This window comes from Chiloscyllium plagiosum, unplaced genomic scaffold (genome assembly GCF_037043375.1).
Source record: "Chiloscyllium plagiosum isolate Xiang-an unplaced genomic scaffold, Cpla_swu_hap1 HiC_scaffold_9, whole genome shotgun sequence".
In the NCBI taxonomy this organism is placed as follows: domain Eukaryota; kingdom Metazoa; phylum Chordata; class Chondrichthyes; order Orectolobiformes; family Hemiscylliidae; genus Chiloscyllium; species Chiloscyllium plagiosum.
The window spans coordinates 73,165,730-73,191,223 of record NW_028270147.1 but is presented as its reverse complement, the minus strand read 5'-3'; the positions used below and the strand labels follow the sequence as shown (position 1 = coordinate 73,191,223).

Here is a 25,494-nt window from a genome sequence, read left to right as displayed (position 1 = left end):
CTCTCAGTTCCTCCCATCCCAGTTCTACCAGTTATGATAAAGCTATGGTCTCTGCTTAAGGAAATACGTCATTCTAACCTTCTGTCTAGGTGTTTCATAATTTTATACACCTTGAATCTCCTCTCTGTTCCAAAGAAAGCCTAGGCGTATCTGATGTTTTCTCATGGCCAACCGTCTTTATTCCTGGCAACATCCTTTATAAATATCTTCTGTATTCCCATTTGTCCAATCCCATTCTCCCTATAATGCAATGATACCAAAGCTACAGTTTAACAAGTATACAATACGTACATAAGCTCCCTGTACTACCTGTTTGTGTACTGGCTGCGGTACAGGATTTAAAAAGACATTCCCACACACCACCTTGATTATTTTATCTATTTCTCTTGGTTCTTTTCAGAGATCTGTGAAAATGTATTCCAAATTTCCTCAGTTCCTCTGCACTTCCCAGAGTTCCACCATTTATTGTTTATTTCCTTGTCTTGTTTGTCTTCCCCAAATATGTAATGTCAAATTTGTCCAAATTGAATTTCGTTTGCCATTTTTCTGCTGACATGACCAGTCCATTGACACCTTCCCATAGCCCTGAATATTTTTCATTAGTATTAATAAAGATAATAAAAGTTAAATTAATAATTCTATGACTTAGCAGCCACAGATGTAATAGGTCAAATTACCTATAATCATGGAAAATTATGTGACCAATGCTTGGAATCCTGTAGGAGTTTAAATGTTTCAGCTTACTTCTGTCAGTTTACAAAAACTAAATCTGCCTGTGCTGATGTCAGTTGGAAAAACATATATAAACCATTATTGGAACTTGTTTTTGTATGAATTTCTAAAAGAGTGCAATGAGAAACTTGCCCTAATTACTATTTATGTTTAGATAACTATTTTCTTTTATCATCAATACTGTTTCAAGATTACTTTTCAGAATTGAATTGTTTTGTGCGTCTTTAATAATAGTAAATTTCTGTTTTAAAACTGACCAGTAAAGTGCTGCTTTTTGTCATTTATGTAAACGATTTGGATGTGAATATAGGATGTATGGTTAATAAGTTGCAGATGACACCAAAATTGTATTGGACAACAAAGAAGGTTACCTCAGAGTACAATGAAATCTTGATCAGATGGGTCAATGGGCTGAGGAGTGGCAGATGAGTTTAATTTAGATAAATATGAGGTGCTGCATTTTGGAAAGGCAAATCAGAACAGGACTTATACACTTAATAGTACGGTCATGGGGAGTGTTGCTGAACACAGACCTTGGAGTGCAGGTTTATAGTTCCTTGAAAGTGGAGTCGCAGGTAAATGGGATAGTGAAGAATGGGTTTGGTATGTTTTATTATATTGGTCAGAGCATTGTGTATAGGAGTTAGGTCATGTTGCGGCTATACAGGACATTGGTTCGGCCACTTTTGGAATACTGTGGTCGATTCTGATTTCCCTGCGATAGGAAGGATGTTAAACTTGAAAGTTTTCAGAAAAGATTTACAAGGGTGTTGCTAGGGTTGGAGGGTTGAGCTATAGGGAGAGGCTGAATAGGCTGTAGCTATATTCCTTGGAGCATCTGAGGCTAAGGAATGACCTTACATAAAATCATGACGGGCATGGATAGGGAGAATAGACTAGGTATTTGCCCTGGGGTGGAGGAAGTCCAAAACTAGAGGGCATAGGTTTAAAGTGAGAGGGGAAGGATTTATAAGAGACCTAAGGGGCAACATTTTCACACAAAGTGTGGTGTGTGTATGGAATGAGCTACTAGACGAAGTGGTGGAGACTGATACAATTACAACATTTAAAAGGCATCTGGATGGGTATATGAATAGGAAAGGTTTAGAGGTATATGGGCCAAGTGCTGGCAAATGGGACTAGATTTATTTAGGATAACTGGCCAGGATAGACAAGTTGGACTGAAGGGTCTGTTTCTATGCTATACATCTCTATGACAGTATGTTTAAAACATGTTGTAATCGTTCAAGTAATTAAGGATGTCAGCATGAGCGCTTGGATAGCCAAAGTCTATTTATGCTATTTGCACCTTCTTTTCCCTTTAGATTACAGTTTTAAAGCACTAAATAGAGTATTACAAGATGAAATTATGAACAAACCAATGGATACACTAAAACTTGCCATTCCTTCTGGAATTTATACACTTCAGAATAATCTCCTTTATGTTGCATTGTCCAATTTAGATGCAGCAACATACCAGGTAAAATATTCATCTCTCTCTAGCTTTTTTCTACACCTCCAATCCAAATATTCTTTTTCCGTTTATGATTTATTTCTGCATGCATATTTTGTCTGGGAATAAAGGGTTTTGGAGGATTTCACATTATTAAGCTGATAAAACAAAACTAACTAAGTGAAGAGTTAAGATTGAAGGAATGTCAAAGAGGAGAGTGTGATGGAGGAGCAGAGAGAATTTTGGAGCAAGTTCCAAAGATTAGGTCCTGGGTAGCTGAAGTTACGTCTGAGTGGCAGAGCTTTTCCAGTATTTGTTTCTGTTTCGGAATTAGTGGAGTGCAGAGAACTCTGAGAATTTTAGATTTGGAGGCGAGTATGCAGATTTGAAGCAGTGAGCCCATGGTGATATTTGAAATGAAAGATGTGGATTCTAAAATTAAGACACTGCCAGAAACCCAAAGTTTTTTTCTTGTAGCATTAGTGTTTCTGAGAAATGATGAGATTGATTCTGACATTTGCAACTTTAAATTGCGGAAAATCCCTGACTGAGAAGAAACATAATCCAGGTATTTATCAAAATGATAGACATGGGTAATGAGAGTGAAGAACTGGAACATCTGAGCGCACAAAGAAAATCTCAAATTGTATCAAAGTTTAATGGAGACTGTAATCGATTACTGGAATAGTTTATCTAACAATCAAATGTTTGGTGCAGCTTCATTTAACTTTACAGTGAAAGCATTATATTATCAGGGAATGAGATTGAGTGTTTTAAAGATGGTTAACTGACTGGAATGACGACCTCATGTAGTTTAGAATAAACGCAGTTGCCATTATCATCAATCCTCCATTTCTTGTGGTTAGTTGGTTTGAAATTGAGATGTCAGTGTTGATGTGAGTTTGCTGATGGCTTCTGAGCCCTAACAACCTTGTAGGCTCAACCAGCTTTCAACTGACAGAGGTTGTGGCAGAGTGTTGGCTTGAGCAGCTATCCTCTCTTTCTGTCTCTATTGCTATTGTCTGTCTGGCTTACTGCTGTTAATTGAAAGGTCTTGAGAAAATTCATTTTGGTTGTGATTGGGCATCTTCTGCCATACATTAATGTTAAGAGAGCAGATCTTTGTGGAGGCTTTAAAGTTGTCTTTGAAACCTTTCCTTTGGCTCCTCTTCATCTGGTCTCCCTAACTTGGCTTTCTGTAGAGCATCAGTTGTCTTGTGTCAAGTGTTCCAATAACATATCACATCTATCTCGGCGGATGTGAAAGTACATAGCTTCAACTCTACCCTAACATTTAATGCTATCCTAAATTTTGGAGATATTCGTGCTTTGGTGAATCGAGGCAATTGTGTGGTCAAGGAACTGTGAAAATACAAAACTATGGAAATCAACTGGTCAGGTTTGAATAAGCATAGGTAGAATTTCTAAATATTGTTAAATCAATTATTTGTAGCTTTAATGCAACTTCCGTCTTACGCAGGTTACTTACCAGCTAAAGGTTCTTACTACAGCTTTCTTTTCTGTGACGATGCTTGGTAAAAACCTAGGTGTTTATCAATGGCTTTCGCTCTTAATATTAATGGCAGGAGTCACACTTGTTCAGGTATGTGTGTGAGCATTTCTCATTCTTATAATATTGTTCAGTTTTTGTGATAGGTTTATAATTCATTCTAAAATTTGAATTCAGAAACATTTATTTGGCATTGTTGGCTTCAATGGCTTTGAGTGATATTAGCATTTAAAGTTTTGTAATTTACATATTTAATTTTTGAATTTTAGTCCCTGCAGCATGATTATTAAATGTATGGCAGTATTTCTTGGAAAGCGCACACAGAGTTTCAAGCTCTCTCCTATTTGTGTATCATGCGTTTTTAGCTGGGAGAGTTAAACCACTTGCTGCGTACTCTGAGACATCCCAGCTCTTTTTCCTTCTCTTGAGTAAGTTCAGGATGGAAAAAATGTGGTATAATATTTTTGACTTTGTTCTGGTGATATGTGTTCATTACAGTATGATTTCATTCAAGAGGCAATTAGATATCTTTCCAGAAAGAGAAGGGATTATGTGTAATACTGTGCAAGTATGGGCAGGTGGGGCAGAACTGATTTGGTTTGGAGATGTCCTTATTTGGCTTTTGCTTTCACATTTTTTTTTATTCTTTGGTTTATTTAAAAAGCTATGTCTTAGAATATAATGGAAGCAGAATTCTATCAGATGTCCAACAAAAAGTTCTATGTATTAAATTGTATGAAAATTTGGTAAAGTGTCAGTGTTGGGGAGTTTCATATAGGGTATCCCTCCGTGAGTCCTAGCAACTTTCCCATGCAATTTTATGCTGCTCACCTCATGAAGGATTCATCAGGCCTCCATGGCACTGCTCTCGTGCTGAATTGCGCTCAACAGCGGCGAAGTGCTCATTGGTGCCATATCTTCTGGCATTGATGCCATGTGCACCATATTTTAAATCACAGCTTCACATCATTTTAAATACTGCAATACAGGAACTGCTCTTCACAGTTCATGTATCTCAAGAATTCCAAAGGAGATTGTGACAGTGGCAAATTGGCACCCCAGTTTAGGGACATGGTGTTCCTGATAGATGTATCAGCAGAGGAGGTGGAGAGGAGGCCCATCTTCTTTTTCCCCCCAGACCACCCAAGCAGACCACTGTAAAAGAATCTGCCAGCCTGAACCAAAGTTGCTACCTAGATCATTCTGTTTCCATAGTCCTAAGAAATACCTGGCAGTGCAGGAGGAAGGTAAAAGAGTAAGTACCACTATCTTTTCTCTGCTGTCTCATACTGAGTTAAAAATCACACAACACCAAGTTGTTATGGTCCAACAGGTTTAATTGGAAGCACACTAGCTTTCGGAGCACTGCTCCACCCGATGAATGAGCGGCGCTCCAAGAGTTAGTGTGCTTCCATTTAAACCTGTTGGACTATTACCTGGCAGTGTGTGATTTTTAAATTTGTACACCCTCGTCCAACACCGGCATCTCCATATCATGTCTCGTAATGACTGTAACTTAGCCATTGCATACACCTCATTTCACAGCTCATAGTCTCCCACTGTCACTATTGCATGCATCTTCCCTCGATTGCTCTAACGCACCCTTTCCCACCTCCCAAATCAAAAAGCTTCTACATCTTCCTGTTTTCTGGCTTTCTACTCCAACTGGCACACCTCACTACCTTACCTTCATCTGCATCCATACCAACAACAGTGCCAACTTTTGTCTTGCTTAATCTCTCCCTTTGTCTCACTGCAGGAGTTAATGACCCATATTGTTGCTGAGCAGGTGGCAAATGTTCGTGTCCTCACCAGCATTCCCTCTAATTTTGTTTCTCTTTCTGAAGTCTTTGTGTAGCACTGATGATTGGCAGTAGCTGGCCTAGGAAGGAATGCTGACACTAAAATCTGTTGGAGACCAGGCAGCTGCTGAGCCCCAGAGAAGAGAAAGTCCCCTAGTATTGCCCATTGATAACTTTATTAAAATGCATAACAGACATAGGAGCAACAAATAGGTTTGTCAGAGATGTTCTGCAAAGGTTGGACAAATTCAACATGCTATCTGTATTGCGCTGGCTATGATATGCATGCATCTGGCTATCTCCATGGACAGGTAGATAGCTGCTGTGGAAACCCAAGTCCAGCAGAACACTCAATGGCAGCCGGAAATGTGCACAGATCTGCTAACCTATAGAAGTTAGTGTTAGCATCAATGGTAAGATAGCAGGGAGATGAGGGACTTTCATCTCGCTGCAGGTGCCCCTTCCTCTTGAGATAAAGTGGTGCCGGTAGGCACCCAGTTGAAGGAAGAACAACATATAGATCTTGAGAAGTCTACTCTGTGGGCACTTCTGACATGCCAGGCGCCTCCACCTCCAACCTGCCTGTCATCCTCAAACCTGTGGAATTTCAAGCTGAGGAGGCTGAATCTGTATCTGGCCAGGACACATTCAGTATGTTTGGGTTCTTTATTTACAAACCCTGCCAGGGCAGACCACTCGACTCCAAGGTCAACAGGATCTCTCCAACCTAATTGCAGACCCTGAGACTGCAGCCAGGTCTAACCATAGAATCCCTATAGTGTGGGAGCAAGCCATTCGGCCCATCAAGTTGATACTGCCCTTCCGAAGAACATCCCACTACCTTATCCCTGTATTCCTGCATTTCCCATGGCTAATCGACCTAGTCTGCACCTTTTCTAGATGCTATGGGCAATTTAGGCAGATTGGCCATGCTAACTTGTACATCTTTGGACTGTGGGAAGAAACCAGAGCACCCAGAGGAAAGGAAAAAGAAAAGCCTCGGAGGGCATCTAGGTAGCATGGGTGACATTCTATTTATAATGTAGTATCACCTTTTGTAGATTTATTGGCACTTTACATCATTGTCTATCTGAACAGTTGTCATTTTAGCTGGTGATACAAGAATAGTGCTACCCTCCCTTAGTGTCATCTATGTTAGAACCCTGACTGAAGGAGTGCTACTCTTTCCCAAACAGGAATCATGGCATTACATGTCATTGAATGTAGGAGCATCTGATGTTGTGAAACTTTCAAATTGTTGTCAATGTTAGCTTTTATTGCATAATTGAAACAACATAGAAACAATAAAAGTTGTGTTTGCATTTCGGATTACTAAGGGGCTGCTTATCTTTCTATCATCAACAAATTTACAGTCAGAGTGATAACTTCATCGAACTCGGTTTTGTTGGAAACTGGTTTCAATTCAGTGCTGTCTGGCATTTTGCACCAAATGTTGCTGTTCTCGAGCCTGGTGAACATAATGTTCCTGCAGTCAATATCCTCATCTTTTTCTGAGAAAGGCTGCTGCCACTCTGCCAGCTGTATGGTTTCCAATACATCCTTACTTTCTGCTCCAGTTGTCCAGAGCACACCATGCAAGGACTCGGTGGTGCAAATCACCACATACTAGTTAAAGCATCAGATCCTTCTCATGAGAAGGCCTGTTATTTGCCCCACAGTGGCCCATGTGAAAGAATGGGCTGTGTTGTATCTATCCTTGACATAACTTAAGATTTGTGTTAGAGTAGTTGGCCAAATAGACCCTTTTCCTATTAATGAAGTCAGTCTCTTAATGATATGGCGCCTCAACACAATGCGTGTACAGTCTAAGCACACTGCACCTGTTCCCGCAGCTGACAGTTTTGTTCCTATGTGCCAACACGTTACCTTTAGCATCTCACTCATTTAGTGGAAATGATATTGACGATGAATGACTTCTAGGCTTCCTGTATCTCCTCCACACCCTTCTGCAAATTCTTAATTTGGAGGTTGTTCAGCAGCCATTGAATGTTGCAGCTGTTTGTGGGTTGTGGCCCTTTGTTGGAAAGCTTTTGTGTGGTAAAGGTCGCCTCTGATTACTTCTACTTCAGAGATTACTAGGATTAATTTATAATGATGAATATCGTGGTCATGATTACTTGTGCTCAGGATTTATAATCTGCGTTGTTGGTCGATACCTGAGGCACACGTGCAGAATTTTGAGATTGCAAATGTCATAGAGATGTACAGCATGAAAACACACCCTTCGGTCCAACCTGTCCATGCCGACCAGTTATCCCAACCCAATGTAGTCCCACCTGCCAGCACCTGGCCCATATCCCTCCAAACCTTCCTATTCATATACCCATCCAAAAGCCTCTTAAATGTTGCAATTGTACCAGCCTCCACCACTTCCTCTGGCAACTCATTCCATACTCGTACCACCCTCTGCCCCTTAGGACTCTCTTATATTTTTCCCCTCTCACCTGAAACCTCTGCCCTCTATTTCTGGACTCCCTGACCCCAGGCAAAAGATTTTGCCTATTTATCCTATCCATACCCCTCATAATTTTGTAAACCACTATAAAGGTCACCACTCAGCCTCCGACACTCCATGGAAAACAGCCCCAGCCTATTCAATGTCTCCCTATAGCTCAAATCCTCCAACCCTGGCAACATCCTTGTAAATCTTTTCTGAACCCTTTCAAGTTTCACAACATCTTTCCGATAGGAAGGAGACCGGAATTGCACAGTGGCCTACCCAATGTCTTGTACAGCCGCAACATGACCTCCCAATTCCAAAACTCAATACTCTGACCAATAAAGGAAAACATACCAAATGCTGCCTTCACTATTCTATCTACCTGCGACTCCACTTTCAAGGAGCTATGAACCTGCACTCCAAGGTCTCTTTGTTCAGCAACACTTCCTAGGACCTTACCATTAAGTGTATAAGTCCTGCTAAGATTTGCTTTCCCAAAATACAGCACCTCGCATTTATCTGAATTAAACTCCACCTGCCACTTCTCAACCCATTGGCCCATCTGGTCAAGAACCTGTTGTAATCCGAGGTAACCCTCTTCGCTGTCCACTACACCTCCAATTTTGGTGTCATCAGCAAACTTACTAACTGTACCTCTTATGCTCGCATCTAAATTATTTATGTAAATGACAAAAAGTAGAGCACCCAGCACCGATCCTTGTGGCACTCTATTGGTCACAGGCCTCCACCACCACCACCCTCTGTCTTCTATTTTGAGCCAGTTCTGTATCCAAATGGCCTTTGTGTTCTCCCTGTGTTCCATGAGATCTAACCTTGCTAACCTCAGTCTCCCACGGGGAACCTTGTCAAATGCCTTACTGAAGTCCATATAGATCACATCTACTGCTCTGCCCTCATCAATCTTCTTTGTTACTTCATCAAAAAACGCAATCAAGTTTGTGAGACATGCTTTCCCACGCACAAAGCTGTGTTGACTATCCTTAATCAGTCATTGCCTTTCCAAATACATGTACATCCTGTCCCTCAGGATTCCCTCCAACACCTTGCCAACCTCCAGTCTCCGGCACCTCACCTGTGACTATCAGTGATACAAATATCTCAGCAAATGGCCCAGCAATCACTTCTCTAGCTTCCTGCAGAGTTCTCGGGTACACCTGATCAGGTCCTGGGGATTTATCCACTTTTATTCGTTTTAAGACATCCAGCACTTCCTCCTCTGTAATCTGGACATTTTGCAAGATGTCACCATCTATTTCCCTGCAGTCTATATCTTCCATATCCTTTTCCACAGTAAATACTGATGCATTTAGTATCATATTCATTTAGTATCCCCCCCGTTTTCTGTGGCTCCACTGAAAGTCCTTTAATTAGACAATCACAGCTTCAAATTAATGTAATTGTGCCTCAAAGGGCCTCATGCTGTACACAAGTAGAGCCTGCTTACAAAAGTAACATTACTGTGCCTACTCTTGGTATGCTGTCAGCCATTTTCATGGCTATTGTACATTTGAGTTGAATAGAGATGGAAGACAACACAGCTAACACTCCAAATAGTGCTGCAGGCTCTGTCTGTGATTTGCAGATTCCTTTCTGCAAAGCTTGCCAACTCCAATAAGCTTGACATTCCCACATTCCCACCTAAGTTTAACTGTTCATCTTCAGTGTTTCTCTTCCCCCAGGCCTACTGCTTCCTATTGTTCAATATAGTTAAGGACCTGTACTCTTCATTCTCTTCCCCTGCCCCCTCCCCACATCCAGTGAAAAGTAGAGTAGTGGTGACTGTTGATGAATACCTCCATCACAATGTAATGAAATGAATCCCCTTATGTGCCAAGCAGCTGACTGTGACCAAGTCCCTGGACTGAGATCAGCTGCTGTCCTTGACAGCTTGTAGCAGGACCCACTCACTGACCATGATCTTCCTCGACTCGACTGAGGAATATTTCCTCTGAAACTTTCAGATGTCGCCATTTGCTTGCAGCACGCTCATGCTGTCACATGCTGATGCTGGAATGGTCAGGGTAAATGGAAAGTAAGTGAATGCTAAGAAAGAAGTTGAAGAGCCTTGAGATGCATCCTGTCCTATGCACGAGGTGACTTCTTGTTCTGCTGCAAAGTGGCCTGGCAGCATCATTGTCATGAAATGTCTAGTGATCTGCACAGTGCACTACTGATTTGCTGAACTGTATTATGAATGAGGAGAAAGTCAGGACTACAGATGCTGGAGATCAGAATCAAAAAATGTGGCATTGGAAAAGCACAGCATGTCTGGCAGCATCCGAAGAGCAGGAAAATCGATATTTCGGGCTTGCTTGATGAAGGGCTGAAACGTTAATTCTCTTGCTCCTCTGATGCTGCCTGACCTGCTGTGCTTTTCCTGTGCCATACTTTTTGACTCTATTATAACTGCATTAGAAATGTGTCATGATAATGTGGCGAGGCTGGTACTTAGCTGATGCCGTCCTCCATGGTTGGGGGCAGGCAGTCTCTGTCCATGGAACATCCCTGAGATGTTGGGAAAGCCAAGATGGAAGTCCAAACGACCTACCATAAAACCACTCAAACCTTTAAATCAAGAATTGGTGTTGTGTAGTTTCTCTCCTGTGTGGGAAAATAGCAACTTGCATATAAATGATGCCAGATTAGGCAATAATAAGATGTTAATGCATGCAAATAGGCCCCTCACTGTTCACTAATGGAGTTTCTCATCTAGCCATTGATATGTTATCTGGAAAGTCAGATTTCTTTTCTCAATGTCCAGAATCTCACTTTTCCATTCTCACCAAATGTAATCAAAGTGGAGAACAGGCATCAATCAGTGAAGTTGCTAAAATCAATGTTTAGCCTTAAAGTCTGAAAAGTAAACAGAAAATGTGATGGTATTCTTCCAGCTTATCTTCACCTTCATTGGAACATTTAGCAGACCCAGGATGGAAGTGTTAGCATGGGAGCAAGCTGTTTCATTGAAATGTAACTGGAAGATTCATTGAGGTGGGGTCTCAAAACTAAGTCCTTTAAGCACAAAGTGCTCAGCGAAGAGGTAGGTCAGAGGATATAGTGAATACTTGGAAAGAGGTAAGATGAGGAGAGTTGGAGTCCAAAGCAAGGGAAGAATGTATCCAGAGGAGCAGTACCTATGAGTATGACAAATTGATTAACGTGCCATATTGTTGGGGAAGGAAATGGAGCAACATATACTGCTATTTTTCCTACTTCCTTTCAATTTCTAACGGTATCTAAAATAATTTTGTAGTCTCCATAAATCTTACAGATTTTTAAAAAGATAATTAAACGCTATTGGATTATCTACAACATAGAAAGGAGACATTCAACATATTGTGTCTGTGTTAACTATTTAAAAGTTGTCCAAATTAGTTCACACACTAGCTTTTTCCCCATATTCCTGCAAATTATTTCTGTTCTGGTGATTTCACCATTTATTTGAGTATTGCATTTCAGATGATGATTCTTCTCTCATCAATTGTTTTGCAAGTTATTTTAAATCTGACTTCTGGTTACAGTATTACTGGCCATTGGAAATTGTTACAACACAGCTGTAAATCCTTCTGCTAATTAAACCAAACGCTCCGAAAAGCTTACCTCACCTTGTAATCTGTTAAAGTATGAGTTACAGAGAGCTATCCAAATTCCATTATTTAAAGAAAAATAACCATTTTATTCTTTAACTCTAAAATGAACATTAAACAGCAAACTATTTACATCTCTGAGCCTCCTTTCTCTTAAAGGTTTCTTATCTACCTCCTACTCTCTAACAATATCCTGATCCAATAAGGCACCTGTTAAATTTACACCATCTCAGTTTTCAAAACCAGACACTGATTGTCGTTTTTGGTGTTGATCTTCCTGTGTAGATCTCCTGGGTCATCTTTGGTCTTCTGAAAGATGTTTCATATGAAAAAGATAACTTTTGATAGTGTGTGATGAACAGCAGTCTTTCAATGGCAGTTGGTGCTTTTTCTGGCTTAATGTCCAAAATGCCTGCTTTTGTTTATACCCCAAACATTGGATCGTCTCATTGGTTCGATGTTGTCAAAACAGTAAAATTTAAATCCAATTGGTTTTTAGGATCTTGGGGCATAATTTAAACTGGTTAAGTGCTTGCTGTGAAAACAACTGGTATCTAGGTTACAGCCAAGTGTTACATCTTTCAGTTTTCCAGCACACACTGTGACATGGCAGGTGCTTGCCAGCTTTCAGCTTTCACTCTTTTTAAAGGTGCAGTGCACACCTTCAACTTCATAATAGAATGATTTCTCCCAGCATGTGTTATTAAAACTCCTGATTATTTTCAATATCTGTAGATTTTTCCTTAACTTTTTCACTCTGGTGAACTATCTCTCCAATCTCTCCACATAGTTGATGCTCATCATCCTCTGTATCATCTTGGTAAAGTTTCTCTAGAACATAGAAGAATACAGCGCAGTACAGGCCCTTGGGCCCTCGATGTTGCGCCGATCCAAGCCCACCTAAACTACACTAACCCACTATCCTCCATATACCTATCCAATGCCCTCTTAAATGCCCATAAAGAGGGAGAGTCCACCACTGTTACTGGCAGGGCATTCCATGAACTAACGACTCGCTGAGTGAAGAACCTACCCCTAACATCAGTCCTATATCTACCCCCCCTTAATTTAAAGCTATGCCCCCTTGTAATACCCGACTCAATACGCGGGAAAAGGTTCATACTGTCGACCCTATCTAACCCCCTAATCATCTTGTACACCTCAATCAAGTCACCCCTAAACCTTCTTTTCTCTAGTGAAAACAGCCCCAAGTGCCTCAGTCTTTCCTCATACGATTTTCCTTCCATACCAGGCAACATCCTGGTAAACCTCCTCTGCACCCGTTCCAATGCCTCCACATCCTTCCTATAGTATGGCGACCAAAACTGCACACAATATTCCAGATGCGGCCGTACTAGAGTCTTATACAACTGCATCATGACCTCAGGACTCCGGAACTCAATTCCTCTACCAATAAAAGCCAGTACGCCATATGCCTTCCTCACCGCACTATTTACCTGGGTGGCAACTTTCAGAGATCTGTGTACATGGACACCAAGATCCCTCTGCTCATCCACACTACCAAGTATCCGACCATTAGCCCAGTACCCCATCTTTTTGTTATTCTTCCCAAAGTGAATCACCTCGCACTTAGCTACATTGAATTCCATCTGCCACCTTTCTGCCCAGCTCTGCAGCTTCTCTATATCCTGCTGTAACCTGCCACATGCTTCCTCACTGTCAACAACTCCTCCGACTTTCGTATCATCCGCAAACTTGCTCACCCAACCTTCTAACCCCTCTTCCAGGTCATTTATAAAAATGACAAACAGCAATGGTCCCAAAACAGATCCTTGCGGAACACCGCTAGTGACGGCACTCCATGAAGAAACTTTGCCATCAACTACTACCCTCTGTCTTCTTCCATCCAGCCAATTCCTAATCCAAACCTCCAACTCACCCTCAATGCCATATCTCCGTATTTTCTGCAGTAGCCTACCATGGGGAACCTTATCAAACGCCTTACTAAAATCCATATATACCACATCTACCGCTTTCCCCTCATCAACCTCCTTCGTCACCTTTTCAAAGAATTCAATAAGGTTTGTGAGGCACGACTTGCCCTTCACAAAACCATGCTGACTATCCTTGATCACATTATTCCTATCCAGATGTGCATAAATCCTATCCCTTACAATTCTCTCTAAGACTTTGCCCACAACAGAAGTGAGACTCACCGGCCTATAGTTACTAGGGCTATCCCTACTCCCCTTTTTGAACAAGGGAACCACATTTGCTATCCTCCAGTCTTCTGGGACTACTCCTGTAGACAACGAGGACATAAAAATCAAGGCCAATGGCTCTGCAATCTCCTCCCTTGCTTCCCAGAGAATCCTAGGATAAATGCCATCAGGCCCAGGGGACTTATCTATTTTCACCTTTTCCAGGATTTCCAACACCTCTTCTCTACATACCTCAAAGCCATCCATTCTACTTATTTGTGACTCAGTATTCACATCGACAACAATGCCCTGTTCCTGAGTAAATACTGAAGAAAAGTATTCATTCAGTGTCTCCCCAATCTCTTCCGCCTCCACACGCAACTTCCCCCTACTATCCTTGACTGGACCTATTCCTACCCTAGTCATTCTTTTATTCCTAACATACCTATAGAAAGCCTTAGGGTTTTCCCTAATCCTATCGACTAAGGACCTTTCATGTCCCCTCCTTGCTGCTTTTAGCTCTCTCTTCAGGTCCTTCCTGGCTACACTATAACTCTCAATCGCCCCAATTGAACCTTCACGTCTCATCTTGAGATAGGCCGCCCTCTTCCATTTAACAAGGGATTCCAATTCCTTATTAAACCACGGCTCCCTCGCACGACCCTCTCCTTCCTGCCTGACAGGTACATAATTATCAAGGACACTCAATAGTTGCCCCTTGAACAAGTTCCACATATCATTTACACTCTTGCCTTGGAGTCTACTTTTCCAAGCCACACATCCTAAGTCATGCCTCACCGCATCATAATTTCCCTTACCCCAGCTATAATTCTTGCCCTGTAGTACACACTTATCCCTCTCTATCACGAGTGTAAAAATCACCGAATTATGGTCACTATCCCCAAAGTGCTCACCTACCTCTAATTCTAACACCTGGCCTGGTTCGTTACCCAGAACCAAATCCAGTATGGCCTCACCTCTTGTTGGCCTGTCTACATATTGTGTCAGGAAACTCTCCTGCACACATTGAACAAACACTGACCCATCTAACGAACTTGAGCTATAGCTTTCCCAATCAATATCAGGAAAGTTAAAGTCCCCCATAACAACCACCCTATTACTGTCACTCATCTCCTGAATCACCTTCCCAATCCTTTCTTCAATGATTCTAGGACTATTAGGAGGCCTGTAAAAGACTCCTAACAGGGTGACCTCACCTTTCCTATTCCTAACCTCAGCCCAAACTACCTCAGATGGCAAGTCCTCATCCATTGTCCTTTCCACCGCTGTAATACTATCTTTGACAAGCAATGCCACACCTCCCCCTCTTTTACCCCCACCTCTGACCCTACTAAAACATTTAAATCCCGGAACCTGCAACAGCCAATCCTGTCCCTGTTCTAGCCATGTCTCCGTAATAGCCACAACATCGAAGTCCCAGGTACCAACCAACGCTGCAAGTTCACCTACCTTATTTCGTATACTTCTTGCATTGAAGTATACACACTTCAAGCCACTTCCCTGTTTACAGGCACCCTCCTTGGAAATTGATGCCATGTTCCTCACCTCCCTACACTCCAGGCCCTGCACCCTGAAGCTACAATCTGGGTTCCCATGCCCCTGCCGAGTTAGTTTAAACCCCCCCCAAGAGCACTAGCAAACCTCCCCCCAAGGATACTGGTTCCCCTCAGGTTCAGGTGTAGACCATCCTGTTTATAGAGGTCCCACCGTCCCCAGAAAGAACCCCAGTTATCCAAAAACTGGAACCCCTCCCTCCTGCACCATCCCTGAAGCCACGCATTTAATTGTTCTCTCTCCCTATTCCTCGAATCTCTATCACGTGGCACGGGTAACAAACCACTGAACACTGTTCATGGCCTCAACAATTTTCTTTGATTTGGTGCCCAGCCAAGTTTGCAATGCTGCAGCTGAGGTCAAGCAAGCAGTAACTTGTGAAGATTTTCAGTGGCTCTTTCGGAAAGATATTAGCTTTATCGGTTTTCCCTGCCACTTTCAAAAGCATTTGTACTTGTGCTCCTGTCAAAATTTTAATTATGCTGCTACTCCATGTTGTTTCGCCTAAAGTTTGAGACTTCACATTTTGCCTATATTGAATCTGCTGTGTCATTTCACTCTCCTGTGTTGTCCTGAATTTTGCTGCTCACTGTTTACTATATTGCAAAGGTTTGCGTCAGTTGCAAACTTGGAAACAAACCTGCATTATATTTTATACTTTATTCTTTGAAAGTTCATGCTACAATATATTGCACTGTATTCCATCAGTTTTGATTAACTAGCACCATCCTTTCCCCAAGCACCCTGGATAATTAAGATTTTATAAGAGATACTGTACTGCTTTTAACATGTATATTTGCTCTCAGCATTCGATTTGGAGAAAATCTGATTATGACACACAAAACACATTTTCATAGGAAACATGTCTGCAGTCAGTGTGCATCTTAATACAAACTTTGGAAACAATTAACTTACAATACCAATACGCAAAGGTGTAGAGTAAATGTCGCAGCCCTTCTACCCAATGAAATTTGTGTCTCTCTAACTTTGGCCTCTTGCACATCCTGATGTAACTGATTCTTCATTTGGTGCCAGTGACTTTTGCTGCCAACGTTCTAAGTTCTGGAATTTCCTGAAAACCTCACTGGCTTCTACTGTAATATATTTTTAAAAAATAAAACCAATTCCAACTTTATTTCTTTAGGTAATAGTCCATTTTTGAAAAACATTGTACAAACATAAAGCCTTTCAAATCTTTAAGATCTTGTAAATGACTTCACAGTTAATGAAGTACTTTTGGAATTTAGTCATAACAGTAAAATCTTTATTATCCAGTGTGCTCAGGGAAAAGATGGTGCCAGTTAATCAAAACATTTACTGATGGAATACAGTGCAATACTCTGTCACATGAACTTTCAAAGAATAAAGTATAAAATGATATGCGGGTATGTTGGAAGAAATGAACAGTATTTTTTAAACTTATAAGCTCTAGTACATTAAAATATAAACTGAAGTAAAAAATACAGGTAGTTCTTCTATAACACTGTAGTTGCATTCCAGCGAAACCTCACTTAATAGAAAATTGCTTAATATAATTGATAAGGCCATTGGGAAAAGTGACGTTAGGAGCAGACCAACAAAACAAAATCATTCACAGACATATAAAAATCCCTTAAAAGTCAAACACAAAGTATAGCACAGCCTGAATGAAGGTATAAATCATATTTATCAATGAAATAAAAGTAAATTTAACACAGTGCATTTAAAAAAATATTATTAATGCAGGGCAGAGGGTCATCATTGTGCATAAGGTAGACTCCCTCACTCTTGTTAAGCAAGCTATATCATGTATTCTTTCCTTATGCTCAAAACGCTTTATAATATCGAGTTTCTCTTCCTAGTGTTGTAGTCTTTCTTTTGCGTTCACCACCTGCAATTTTTATCACCAGGATGCTTCTTGCTAACGTTCTTATCACAATGCCCTCCATTTTTTCAAAAATGGGGATAACCTAGGAGTAGTGTACTTTTCATTGGAAGCTGCTCAATGTATTTCTCTCAGAAAGCTGCTCTGTCAGCAGCTGACAGTGATATATGCACAGAATGACATAAAGATTGGCGCTGACATCAGTGCATGCGCATGAAACGAGTACTACTGGAATTACATTATTGCAAATAGAAGTAACTGTTTTTGAAAATATTATTCCTTCATTCCTCAGCGACATTACAAACCCATTGCACTGCCGGAATGCATGTTATCCGAGAACTACCTGTAATGCAGTACATAGATTTTTGAGGAGCTCATCCTCAGCCACTCTTGCACCTGTTCCTGAAGATGTAGAAGGCATTGGAAATTGTTCAGACAATGTACCATCTTTTCCTAGCTTCTATCAGTTCCACAGAAAGCTCCCTGGGCTCAAAACATCCCTGTACTTTCTCTCCACATATACTGCCGGACTTGCTGAGTTTTTACAGTAATTTCTGTTTTTGATTCAGCTTTTTCTTATTTTAAATTTATTCATTTTGTGGGATGTGGTCATTGCTGGCTGGCCAGCATTTATTGCCCATCCCAATTGCGCTCGAGAAGGTGGTGGTGAGCTGCTGGCTTGAACTGCTGCTGTCCACCTGCTGTGGATTGCCCCACAATATCATTAGGGAGGGAATTCCAGGGTTTTGACCCAGTGATAGGGGAGGAATGCTGATATATTTCCAAGCCAGAATGGTGAGTGATTTGGAGGGGAACTTTTCCCATATATCTGCAACACTTGTCCTTCTAGATAGAAATGGTCGTGGGCTTGGAATGTGCTGTCTGAGGATCTTTGGTGCATTTCTGCAGAGCGTCTTTCAGATAGTACACACTGGTGCTACTGAGCATTGGTGATGGAGGGAGTGGGTGCTTTCAATGTAGTACCAGTCAAGCAGGTTGCTTTGTCCTGGATGGTGTCCAGCTTCTTGAGTGTTGTTGGGCTGCACCCATGCAGCCAAGTGGGTGTTCCATCACATTCCTGACTTGTGCCTTGTAGATGGAGGAGAGGCTTTAAGGAATCAGGAGGTGAGATACTCTCCACGTTGTTCCCAGCTTCTGACCTGCTGTTGTAGCCACTGTATTTATGTGATGAGTCCAGTTAAGCTTCTGTCAATGGTACCCCCGAGGATGTTGATAGTGGGGGATTGAGTGATGGTAGCATCATTGAATGCAAAGAGGCAGTGGTCAGATTGTCTCTTATTTGTGCTGGTCATAGCCTGGCATTTGTGTGGCGCGACTCTTAATACTTGTCAGCCCAAGCCTCGATTTTGTGCAGATTTTGGACTGCTTCAGTATCTGAGGAGTCACGAATGGTGCTGAACATTTTCCAAGCATTGACGAACATAGGGTCATATAGTACGGGAACAAATCCTTTGGTCAAACCAGTCCATGCCGAACATAATCCCATACTAAACTAATCCCATTGCCTGATCCTGGCCCATTTCCCTCCAATTCTTTCCTATTCACGTATCCATTCAAATGTCTTTTAAACTTTGCAATTGTACCCAATTCCACCACTTCTTCAGGAAATTCATTCCATATGCGAACCATCCTCTGTGTAAAACAAAAACCTCTGACATTTTTTTAGATCTCTCTCCCCTCACTTTAAAAATATGCACCCTAGTCTTGAAATTCCCTCAACTCTACTTGTACCCTCTTATTATTTTATAAACTTCTATAAGGTCACCCCTCAACCTTCTTTGCTCCAATGAAAAATGTCCAGTCTATCCAGCCTTTCTTTATAACTCAAACCTTTCATACCTTTCAACATCCTAATAAATCTCTTCTGAACTGATCTTTTGATGGAAAGAAGGTCATTGGTGAAGCAGCAGAAGATGGTTGGGCTGAGGACAGTACCTTGAGGAACTCCTGCAGAGATGTCTTGGAACTGATATGACTGACCTCCAACAACCACAACCATTTTCCGATGGAGTCATACCTGACGCAACCATCGGAGAGTTTGATTCCCGATGCCCATTGATTTCAGTTTTGCTAGGACTCCTTGATGCCACACTCTGTCAAATGCAGTCTTGATGTCAATGGCTGTCATTCTTACCTCCCATCTGGATTTCAACGCTCTTGGCCATTTTTGGACCAAAGCTGTAATGAAGTTTGGAGCTGAATGACCCTGGTAAAATCCAAACTGGGCATCATTGAGCAGGTCATTGCTAAGCAGGTGCTGCTTGATAGCACAGTTGATGACACTTTCCACACTTTACTGATGACTGAGAATAGACTGAAGGGGCAGTAATTGGCCAGGTTGGATTTGTCCATCTTTTTATGTATAGGACATACTTGGGCAATTTTCCACATTGTTGAGTAGATGTCAGTGTTGTAACTGTATTGGAACAGCTTGGCTAGGTGACTGGTAAGTCTTGGAGCATAAGTCTTCAGGACTATTGCCAGAATGTTATCAGGGCCTGTAGTCTTTGCAGTATCCCAGTGTGTTCAAACATTGCTTGATATCATGTGGCTGAAGACTGTTATCTGTAATGCTGGCGACCACTGGAGGAGGCCACTCAGCACTTCAGGCTGAAGATTGCTGCGAAAGCTTTGGCCTTTTGCATTTCCAGTATTTGTTGTTTTTTGTTACATTAACACTTGGATAGTATCACGTTTAGACTGACATGTGGCAAGTAACATTCATGCCACACACATGACCGGCAGTGAGCATCTCCAACAATACACAATCTGACCATTGCCCCCTGATGGCACCACGATCACCAAATCCTGGAGGTAACTATTAACTAGGAACTGAATTGGCATTGCCATATAAATGGCAAAAGTGGGTACTGCAGATGCTGGAGATTAGATTCAAGATTAGAATGGTGCGGGAAAAGCACAGCAGGTCAGGGAGCATCCGAGAAGTAGGAGAGTCAACATTTCGGGCCAAAGTCCTTCATCAGGAATCGATAGCCACATAAATACTGCAGCTACAAGAGCAGGTCAGACGCTTGGAACCTGCACTAAGTAACTCACTTTTTGAGTCCCGAAACCTTTCTACCATCTACAAACACATGTTAGTAATATAATGGTAATTCTCTACTTGCCTGGAAGAATGTATCTCCAACTGCTTGAACAAAAACAGAAGTTGCTGGGAAAACTCAACAGGTCTAGCAGCATCTGTGAAGAGAAATCAGAGTTAATTTTTCAGGTCTGGTGACCCTTCATCAGAACAAAGGCACCAGACCCACAACATTAGCTTTGACCTATTTTCACAGATGTTGCCAGACCTGCTGAGTTTTTCCCAGTAACTTGTTTTTGTTTCTGATTTACAGCATCTGCAAGTTTTTTTGTTTGTTATACAATTTCTTGAAGCTTGACACCACCCAGATCAAAGCAGCCCACTTGATTCGCACCACATCCATAAACATTCACTTCCTCCTACACTGACACTCATTAGTAACAGTGTGTAACATCTCCATTTCCACTGCGGCAAACATGCGCTGCCAGAACATGTTATCCAACAACTACCTGTAATGCAATACATAGATATTTGAGGAACTAATCCTCAGCCAGTCTTGCACCTGTTCTTGAAGATAGTCACAGGTGAGGTCCTGGAGGTTGACTAACTTGGTGCCACTGTTTAAGAAGGGTGGTAAGGCAAAGCCAGGGAACTATAGACCAGTGAACCTGATGTCGGTGGTGAGCAAGTTGTTGGAGGGTATCATGAGGGACAGGTTGTACGTGTATTTGGAAAGACAAGGACTGATTAAGGATAGTCAACACAGCTTTGTGCATGGGAAATCATGTCTCACAAACTTGATTAAGTTTTTTGAAAAAGTAACAAAGATAATTGATGAGGGGAGCGTGGTAGATGTGATCTATTTGGACTTCAATAAGGCATTCAACAAGGTTTTCCATGAGAGACTAGTTAGCAAGGTTAAATCTCACAGAATACAGGGAGAACTAGCCATTTGGATACAGAACTGGCTCAAAGGTAGAAGACAGAGGGTGGTGGTGGAGGGTTGGTTTTCAGACTGGAGGTCTGTGACTAGTGGATTGCCACAAGGATCGGTGCTGGGTCCACTACTTTTTGTCATTTACATAAATGATTTGGATGTGAGCATAAGAGGTATAGTTAGTAAGTTTGCAGATGACACTAAAATTAGAGGTATAGTGGACAGTGAAGAGGGTTACCTCAAATTACAACAGGATCTTGATCAGATGGGCCAGTGGTCTGAGAAGTGGCAGATGGAGTTTAATTCAGATAAATACGAGATGCTGCATTTTGGGAAAGCAAATCTTAGACGGACTTATACACATAATGGTAAGGTCCTAGGGAGTGTTGCTGAACAAAGAGACCTTGGAGTACATGTTCATAGCTCCTTGAAAGTGGAGTTGCAGGTAGATAGGATAGTGAAGAAGGCGTTTTGTATGCTTTCCTTTATTGGTCAGAGTATTGAGTACAGCAGTTGGGCGGTCATGTTGCAGCTGTACAGGACATTGGTTGGACCACTGTTGGAATATTGCATGCAATTCTGGTCTCCTTCATATCGGAAAGATGTTATGAAACTTGAAAGGGTTCAGAAAAGATTTACAAGGATGTTGCCAGGGTTGGAGGATTTGAGCTATAGGGAGAGGCTGAACAGGTTTGGGAATGTTTTCCCTGGAGCATTGAAGGCTGAGGGGTAACCTTATAGAGGTTTACAAAATTATGAGGAGTATGGATAGGATAAATAGACAAAGTCTTTTCCCTGGGGTCGGAGAGTCCAGAACTAGAGGGCATAGGTTTAGGGTGAGAAGGGAAAAATTTAAAAGGGACCTAAGGGGCAACATTTTCACACAGAAGGTGGTGCGTGTATGGAATTAACTGCCAGAGGAAGTGTTGGAGGCTGGTACAATTGCAACATTTAAAAGGCACTTGGATGGGTATGTGAAGAGGAAGGGTTTGGAGGGATATGGGCCGGGTGCTGGTAGGTGGGACTAGATTGGGTTGGAATATCTGGTTGGCAAGGACGGGTTGGACCAAAGAGTCCGTTTCTGTGCTGTACATCTCTGACTCTACGTAGAAGGCATTGGAAATTGTTCAGAATATATACCACCTTTTCCTAGCATCTTCCAAACTCTCAACCACTGCTATCCGAAAGGACAGGGGCAGCACACACATGGAGACACCACTATTTGGAAGTTCTCCATTAAGTCACTCATTATCCTGACTTGGAAATATATTAATATATTATTGTTCCTTAATTGGGTCAAAACCCTGGAACTCCCTCCTGAAAGATATTGTAGGTCTGCCTATACAAAATGGATTGCAATGGTTCAAGGAGGCAGCTCAGTACCACCTTAAGTGCAACTAAGGATGGGCAATAATACCAACACCCACATTCATGAATGAATAAAAGAAAAGGGGAACAATCACTATTTCTGTAATTTCATTTTAGGTCTTACATTAAATGCTTCTGCATCATCATCAGAAGAGCCTTCTGTAAATGTAATGCTTAGTAACCATTTTCTTCAAGCCCTCCTCAACATTGCATGTTTTACTGAATTCCAAGTAGAGGCCCCATTTTAAAAACAAAAACATTGATGCCAGAAATCAGTTGAAAAGTTTGTTTAGTGTTTTCATGATGATGGACTTGTTTATAAACTCACCTTTGTATACCACTTTATGTCTTGAATTTCATATTCGCAATGTGCTTGCCTCTTAACTGCCTTCTGAAATGGTTTAGAGAGCCATATGAGCCATGTGTGGAAGTAAGCCATTCAGCCCCTTGAGTCTGCTCCACTGTTTAATACAATTTTGATCTCGCCTCAACTTGTCAGTTTCTTGCTCGGTCTCCCATAATCTGTTTCCTCCTCACGTTTACTCAGTGTCCTGGCATCCACCATATTCTGGAGTAATGAATTCCACAGATTCACGATCCTTTGAAGAACTAGTATCTCCTCATCTGTTTGACTCTGACTCGAAGTCTGCTACCCCTTATCCTAAAATTATGACCCTTCATCCTTGAGTATTCTGCATGGCGTAGCATCCTTTCTACGTCTCTTTGTTAATCCCTTTTAGCAATTTATATACTTCAATTAGTTCTCCTCAATCTTCTCATCTTCTCATCTTAAAAAAAAAAGTCAGTTCATGGACAATGAATGTCAGTCCTGCCAGTAAGGAGAATAAAGGATTCCATCCTGGTCCTCATAGGTTGAATTAATGAGATCACATCAGGAAATCACATGAGGCAGGAAATTGGCAAGAATATTACTGTTCACTAACTTGGATTAGATTAGATTAGATTACTTACTGTGTGGAAACAGGCCCTTCGGCCCAACAAGTCCACACCGACCCGCCGAAGCGTAACCCACCCAGACCCATTCCCCTACATTTACCCCCTCATCTAACACTACGGGCAATTTAGCATGGCCAATTCACCTAACCTGCACATCTTTGGACTGTGGGAGGAAACCGGAGCACCCGGAGGAAACCCACGCAGACACGGGGAGAACGTGCAAACTCCACACAGTCAGTCGCCTGAGGTGGGAATTGAACCCGGGTCTCTGGCGCTGTGAGGCAACAGTGCTAACCACTGTGCCACCGTGCCACCACCCTCCAGCACAGTGCAGAGTCACCTGGGGACAGAGCCCCGAGTCTCCAGCACGTTCCCCTCCGCCTGCTCGCTCCTTACATCCGCAAGCTGCCTATGCCTGAAGACTATGCCCTGGAGGAACTGCGCAGCCTGACTCAGAGCTACCTGCGGGAGCTGGTTATTGGCCCTTAACCACCTACCCTGTAGACAGGGTGAGGGAACCGTTCAATGCGTTTGGCGCCAGTGCACCTGTCCGTTTGAGCTCAAGTTCCTCCGACAAATGCTGCCGTGAGACCCGGATTCTTCACTAGCCACTGTTATACAGAGAAATCGTTTCAAGACCTTTGCGAAAACCTGGAGAGGCAGTTTCCCAAACATGGATTGTGTCCCATATAACAAAGTTACAAGGGGCCACGAGACTCGCATGTTGGTGGGATGTTATGGCTTTTCTTTCTATTTTAATACTTCTCTGTTAAGTAATTAAGTGGACATGCAATGTTGATAAAAGATCAGCAGTGACTCCCTTTCTCTCTCTCCCCCGCCCCACCCCACCCCACCCCAATAACAGAAACACTTGTCGATATTGGGCACTGATTTTGCTTAAAGCCATCTAGTTAAATATGCAGCCGTTTTCATGAGGGTGAGCTTGGCTGACTAGCTTCACTATTTTCAAGCTTGCTTATTTTTCAAAATTGTTCTTTCACCACTAGTGCAAAAACATTGAAAGTATTCTGGAAACATTTCTTTGTCAATCCATTTGTTTGCATGACTCTAAATTGTAAATTATAGGTAACTGCAAAAGCTATAAAAGACTGAGGACGCTTAAATTTTCTGAACAGAAAGCTTCCTGCAAGCCTACAGCATTTGCAAACTGTACTGTAATTCTATCTTTGATTTAAAAGTAGAACCAGATTCACTTATATCTACCAGGTTAGTTTCTGGCAAACATTGCCAACAAATTTGATCAAGGAATAAATGATGTTCATAAATTAACTTAAACCTTTCACAGTATTTTTCAGCAGCTACATGAGCAACTGATTTTTATTAATTAGATATTCCAGTACTATGACTAAGTCTAAAACGCAAAAGCCACCCATCAAAAAATGCACATGATGCAACCGATTTAGAATCATAGAGATTTACAGCATGGAAACAGACCTTTTGGTCCAACTAGCCCATGCTGACCAGATATCCCAACCTAATATAGCACTTAGCCCATATCCCTCTAAACCCTTCCTATTCATATACCCATCCAGATGACTTTTAAATGTTGCAATTGTACCAGCCTCCTCCACTTCCTCTGGTAATTCATTCCATACACGCATCACCCTCTGCGTGAAAAGGTTGCCCCTTAGTTCCCTTTTATATCTTTTCCCCCCTTGCCCTAAACCTATGCCTTCACTATCCTATCTACCTGAGACTCTAATTTCAAGGAGTTACGAACTGCACTCCAAGGTCTCTTTGTTCAACAACACTCCCTCAATGGATAAGTCCTACTCTGATTTGCTTTCCCAATGTGTAGCACCTCACATTTATCTAAATTTAACTCCATCTGCCACTTTTCAGCTCATTGGACCAACTAATGATGATCCCGTTGTAGTCTGAGGTAACCTTCTCCACCTACCACTACACTTCCAATTTTGATGTCACCTGCAACCTTACTAACTAAACCTCCTATGTTCATATCCAAAGCATTTATTACAA

The 25,494-nt window shown here is 41.8% G+C and overlaps 1 protein-coding gene across 8 annotated transcripts in view; it reads left to right on the top strand.

Annotated features, from left to right (window-relative positions):
* Nucleotides 1-25,494, top strand: part of slc35a3a (solute carrier family 35 member A3a) — a 63,749-nt gene that overhangs the window by 20,834 nt on the left and 17,421 nt on the right. For all 8 annotated transcript variants that reach the window (XM_043699705.2, XM_087990789.1, XM_043699700.2 and 5 more), the window contains 2 exons: nucleotides 2,058-2,212; nucleotides 3,666-3,788. In XM_043699705.2, coding sequence (XP_043555640.1) covers nucleotides 2,058-2,212; nucleotides 3,666-3,788 — 278 coding nt within the window. The remainder of the gene's footprint in view (nucleotides 1-2,057; nucleotides 2,213-3,665; nucleotides 3,789-25,494) is intronic.